General features: G+C 42.5%; 1 protein-coding gene across 1 annotated transcript in view; it reads left to right on the forward strand.

Moving 5' to 3' along the window:
- Positions 1-6,000, forward strand: part of CR1 (complement component (3b/4b) receptor 1 (Knops blood group)) — a 196,280-nt gene that overhangs the window by 147,644 nt on the left and 42,636 nt on the right. The window contains exon 27 of the mRNA XM_006888005.1: positions 950-1,348. Within this exon, the coding sequence (XP_006888067.1) occupies positions 950-1,348 (399 nt within the window). The remainder of the gene's footprint in view (positions 1-949; positions 1,349-6,000) is intronic.

The following is a 6,000-nucleotide window of genomic DNA, read 5'->3' on the forward strand; positions in this document are numbered from 1 at the left end:
ACTGAGGAGGACCTGAAGCACTTGCTGCAGAGGGTCAAGGACTGCAGCCTTCAATATGGATTGAAGCTCAACATCAAGAAAACAAAGATTCTCACTGTGGGCTGATTGGAAGCATCATGATAGACAGTGAAGAGACTGAGATTGTTGATAGCTTTAGTTTACTAGGCTCCACAATCAACATCGTTGGTACAAGCAGCTAGGAAATAAAAGATTAATTGCATTGGGAAAGTCTGCTGTCAGAGACCTCTCCAAAGTCCTAAAGAGCAACGATGTCAGTCTGGAGACTAAGGTGTGTCTGATTTAGGCCATGGTCTTTGCAATCTTGCTGTGCATCAGAAAGCTAGACAATGACTAGGGATGATAGAAGGAGAATTGATGCCTTTGAGTTGTAGTGCTGGAGAAAAGTATACAATAGATCATGGACTGTTAGGAGAACAAACAGGTTCATCCTGGAGAGGGTGAAACCAGGCTGCTCCTTGGAGGCAAGGATTCTGAAGCTTCGTCTGACATATTTTGTACATGTTGCAAGGAGGGACCAGTCCTTGGAGAGGGACATCATGCTTGGGAGGATGGAGTGATAGTGCAGGAGAGGAAGACCCTCATTAAGATGGATTGATTCAGTGACTAGGGTGATGGGGGTAGGTGTGTCAGAGACAACAAGGTTGACACAGGATAGAGCAGGGTTCAGGGCTGTTGTATATAGAGTCACTATGAGTCACAAGTGACTCGATGGCACATAAGAAACAACAATAGACCTAAATTACATATTCAGAAATTTTTAATATTTATAAATATGTCTATTAATAAATATAGGAAGAAAGTAGCAGAATTATAAGTAGGTACAGCTTAAGAAGTCACTCCATTCTTTATATTTATCATTTAAACTCAAACTATAATAACTCACATTTGGGGGGGTGGACACTGTTTAATATCCATGTCCTTTTTCCAGGCATCACTTGTGAGCCACCTCCAACCATAGACAATGGATACTTCCTCAACAGTAACAGAAAGATTTTTCCATTTGGAACATTGGTAACTTACTATTGTCATGTTGAGCAATATGGGGAGAAGTTGTTTGACCTTGTGGGGAAATCATCAATATACTGTACCAGCAGAGATGATCAAGTTGGTGTTTGGAGCGGCCCTGCCCCTCAGTGCATTGCTTCTGAAAAGTGCACAGCTCCAGAAGTTGAAAATGGAGTTCTGGAACCCGGAGGCAGAAGGTTCTTTCCCTTAAATGAGATTGTGAGATTTAGGTGTCGGCCCGGCTTTGTCATGAATGGGGCCAGCACTGTGCAGTGCCAGATCAACAACAGCTGGGTGCCTGAGCTGCCGCGGTGCACCCAGGGTAAGTCTGAGCATTTGAAACGTTGCCATGGGAGTGAGAGTGGTGAGGAATGACAGGCTTGGGGAAATTCAGGGAGAAATGTGTATGGGTGTCTGTGTGTGTGTATACATATGTGCACATGTTGTTGTGTATTGTCGAGTCACTATCCACCCATAGCTGACCCTCCAGCAAGTTTTAAAAGCAGTTGATCACACAGGAGGAGACTGCCCATCCTTCTCCTGTGGAACAGCTGGTGGATTCGAACTACATGCCTTCGGGATAGCAGGCAGCTTCTTGCAACTAGGCCTCCAGAGCTCCCTACACATAGTGAAATATCAGCTCCTCTGTTATCTGTAATAGTAAAAAAGGAGAGGTTTGCTCTATGCCTCATGTGTAACCAATGATGGTGCTGATTAGAATCATTTACTATTTATAACAAATACATAAGGTGGAAATTATTCATACCTTCATTTGATAGTAAGGAAGTTGAGACTTTGAAGTATTAAATAACTTTTCCCAAGGTGACAGAGCTAACCAACAGCACAATGCCTGGAACATAATTCCGTTTTTATTCCAGAGCCTAAAGATAACGTACAGTGATAGATATGATGAACAGTGATGAATAATGGTGATGCTGATAGATCTATCACTGGAGGAAGCCAGAGGATTGAACTCATATTTGATCATATTCGGGAGACTACAGCATTAAAAACCATATTAGGAATGTTTTTGTTGTTGTTGCAAGATGCTGCTGAGTTAACTGACTCACAGTGACCTTTTGTACAACAAAACCTTGCCTAATTCTGTGCTATACCCAAGACCTGCTGCACTTGACCCCTTATTGCAGTCACTGTATCAATTCATCTGGTTGAAGGTCTTCCTCTAGTTCACCGATCCTCTTTCAGCTCTTCATCTGGTGACTTAAAAACCTAGGCTCTAGAAAGATTAAATGACTTTCTCAAATACAAGTACTTTTTTTTTCTCCATTTCCTTCCTTTAAGATGTTGTTATGTGCCATCAAGTCACTTGTGACTCATAATGACCCTATGTACAACAGCTCTGAACCCTGCTCTATACTGAGCCAACCTTATCATCTCTGACACACCTACCCCCACTATTCCTATCACTGAGTCATCCTTGTCATCAAGGGTCTTCTTCTCCTGTGCTGTCCCTCCACCCTTCCAAGCATCATGTCCCTCTCCAAGGACTGGTCTTTCCTTGTAACATGTCCAAAATATGTCAGACGAAGCTTCAGAATCTTTGTCTCCAAAGAACAGACTGGTTGCACCCGCTCTAGGACAAACCTGTTTATTCTCCTAGAGGTCCATGTTAAATTCAATACTCTTCTCCAGCACCACAGCTCAAAGACATCAACTCTCCTTCTATCATCCCTAGTCATTATCCAGCTTTCTGATGCATAACAAGTGATTGCAAAGACCATGGCCTGGATCAGGCACACCTTACTCTCCAGATAGACATTGTTGCTCTTCAGTACTTTGGAGAGGTCTCTGGCAGCAGGTTTTCCCAATGAAATTAATCTTTTAATTTCTTTGCTGCTGGTACCAAGTATGTTGATTGTGGAGCCTAGCAAACTAAAGCTATTAACAATCCCAATCTCTTCACTATCATGATGCTTCCAATCGGCCTAGTGGTGAAAATCTTTGTTTTCTTGATATTGAGCTTTAATCCATATTGAAGACTGCAGTCCTTGATCTTCTGCATCAAACACTTTAGGTCCTCCTCAGTTTCAGCAAGCAGAGTTGTATTGTCTGCATAACACACGGTTGTTGATGAGTCTTCCTCCAATCCTGTTGTCACATTCCTCCTCATAAAGCCCAGCCTCCCAGACGATATGTTCTGCATATAGATTGAAAAGGCATGGAGAGGAGATACATCACTGGCATACACCCTTCCTGATTTTGAACTATACAGTGTCTCCTTGCTCTTTTCTGACAACTGCCTCTTGGTCCAAGCAGAGGTTTCACATAAGCACAGTCAAGTGTTCTGGGCTTCCCGTTCTTCTGAGTCATTCACAGTTTGTTGTGATCCACATAGCCAAACAGCTTTGTGTAGTCAACAAAACACAGATAGACATTCCTCTTACTCTCTGCTTTCAACCGAGATCCATCTAACATTGACTTTAATAACCCCAGTACACTACACGGCTTCTTCTAAACCCATTAAGATTGAGTCTGAAAATATGTTCTCTTGTCCAGAACATAACTCATAACTCAGTGCAACTGTGACTGAAGATTGCCAAAATTTGAATGAAAATGTACTCTGAACAATATGTTCACTCACAAAAAAAAAAACAACAAAACAAAAAAACCAACCCTGCTGCTTTATTTAGATTTTGTTCTCAGTTGCTTCTCCTGGCTTCTAATTGTGAAATGACTAGGTTGGCAGCACAATGAGAAGGTAGAGAAGACCAAAGAGACAGCTGAGAGGAACCCCCCTCTCACACACACACACACACACACACACACACACACACACACACACACACACTTTAACTAAAAGAAGAGCCACGAGGAACGATAGGAGGAGGATGCTGCGATGACTGCTGCATAAAGCTAGAGGAGGTCTTTGAAGTAAGATTTGGGAAGGGTATCCCTCTTGTTCAAATGATGATACCTGAAAGGTTACCTTTCTAGGAAGTGTACAAGTGAGACATCTGTGCCCAGTTGTATGCTGGAGCATCAGTACTTGAGAGCAAAACAAGTCTTCTGCCTTGTAGTCTTAGAAATGAATTTTGGTAGAAAAGATACAGGCGAGGTGTTTGAGAAACCTTCGCTCTAACCAAGCTCTGTTGATGAGCCGGAAGACCTTGGCTTTGCTTTTGTATCCTTAGTTTCATCATCAGGAAAACAAAATATTGAGATTAGGGTTTTCTTTTATCATCTCTCATTCTGTACTGGAACGTGGAAATTATCCAGGAGTATCATTAATATCACATGCAAACAAAATATTGCGAAAGATTATTCAAAACTAGCTAGAATGGTACATCAACAGAGAATTGCCAGAAGTTCAAGCTGGGTTTCAAAAAAGCTGTGGCACCAAGGATATCATTGCTGATATCAGAAGAATCCTGGCTGAAAGCAGAGAATACTGTGGGATTGTCCATTTGTGTTTTATTGATTATGCAAAGGCATTTGACTGTGTAGGTAGTGGCAAATTGTAGTTAAAATAAGAAGAATCCCAGAACACTTAATTAGGTTTTTATTAAGCTTTATATGTAGATCAAGAAGCTGTTGTCTGAACAGAGCAATGGGAATAGTGCATGGTTTAAAACCAAGAAAGGCTATGTCAGAGTTGTATTCTTTTACCATAACTATTCAATCTTTGTGCTGAGCAAATTATTTGAGAAGCTGGACTCTCTGAAGAAGGATGTGGCATCAGGATCTGAGGAAGACTCATCAATAACCCGTGTTACACGGGTGACACAGCCTTGCCGCTGAAAGTGAGAAGGACTTTAAATACTTGCAGCAGAAAATCAAAGCCTATGGCCTTCGATATGGATTGCATCTCAATGGAATTCCTTGCCACTGGACTAAGAATCAACATCATGATAGATAGATATGTTGTCAATTATTTCATCTCACATGGGTTCACAGTCAACACCCAGGGTACCAGCAGTCAGGCGGTCAGGAGATATATTACACTGCTGTTAGAGACCTCTTGAAAGTACTGAGGAGCAATGATGTTAGTGTGAAGACTAATAGAGGTATGCCTGAGTTAGGCCATGCTCTTTTCAGTCACTTGCTATTCACCTAAGAGCTGGACAATGAGTAAGGATAACAGAAGGACTGATTCCTGTGAGTTGCAGTGTTGGGGAGTACTGAATATTCTTTATACTGCCAAAGGAACAAACAGATGTGCCTTGGGAAAATTACGGCCAGAATGCTCCTTCAAAACAAGGATGGGAAGCTTTATCTCACATACTTTGGGCATATTGCTAGGAGAGATTATTCCTTACAAAGAGACATCATGCTTGAAAAGGGAGAGGATCAGGAAAAGAGGGGAGACCGTCAAAGTAATAGATTAACACAGTGACTACATCAATGGGCTCAAGTGTGTCAGAGATGATGAGAATGGCACAGAAAAGGACAGAGTTCAGATCCATTGTTTATAGAGTTGCTATAAGTCATACTTAACATCAAGGCACCTAACAACAACTTCTGTAATGACGGTGTTCAACCTACCTGTCATGCATGTAGGTGGTGGTGGTGGTGGTGGTGGTGGTGGTGGTTGTGTACAGCAGAGTTGGAACCAACCCATAGCTGACTCTCCAGTGGGTTTTCAGAGGCAGTTAATTACATGGCAGGATATTGCCCATCCTTCTCCCACACCTGGCATGAATTGTTGTTGTTGTTTTGTGCTGTCAAGTCGTCTGCAACTCATAGCGACCCTGTGTACAACAGCTCTAAACTCTGCTCTGTCCTGTGCCAATCACACTGTCTCTGACACTCCCATCCCGATTACCCCAGTCACTGAATCAATCCATCTCATTGAGGGTCTTCCTCTCCTGTGCTGTCCCTCCACCCTCCCAAGCATGACATCCCTCTCCAAGGACAGGTAACTCCTTGCAACATGTCCAAAGTATGTCAGATGAAGCCTCAGAATCCTTGCCTCCAAGGGGCAGCGTGATCTCGTCCTCTCTAGGATGAAACTGT

The sequence above is a fragment of the Elephantulus edwardii genome, unplaced genomic scaffold (assembly GCF_000299155.1).
Source record: "Elephantulus edwardii isolate Elephantulus edwardi_28Jun2011 unplaced genomic scaffold, EleEdw1.0 scaffold00063, whole genome shotgun sequence".
Taxonomy (NCBI): Eukaryota; Metazoa; Chordata; class Mammalia; order Macroscelidea; family Macroscelididae; genus Elephantulus; species Elephantulus edwardii.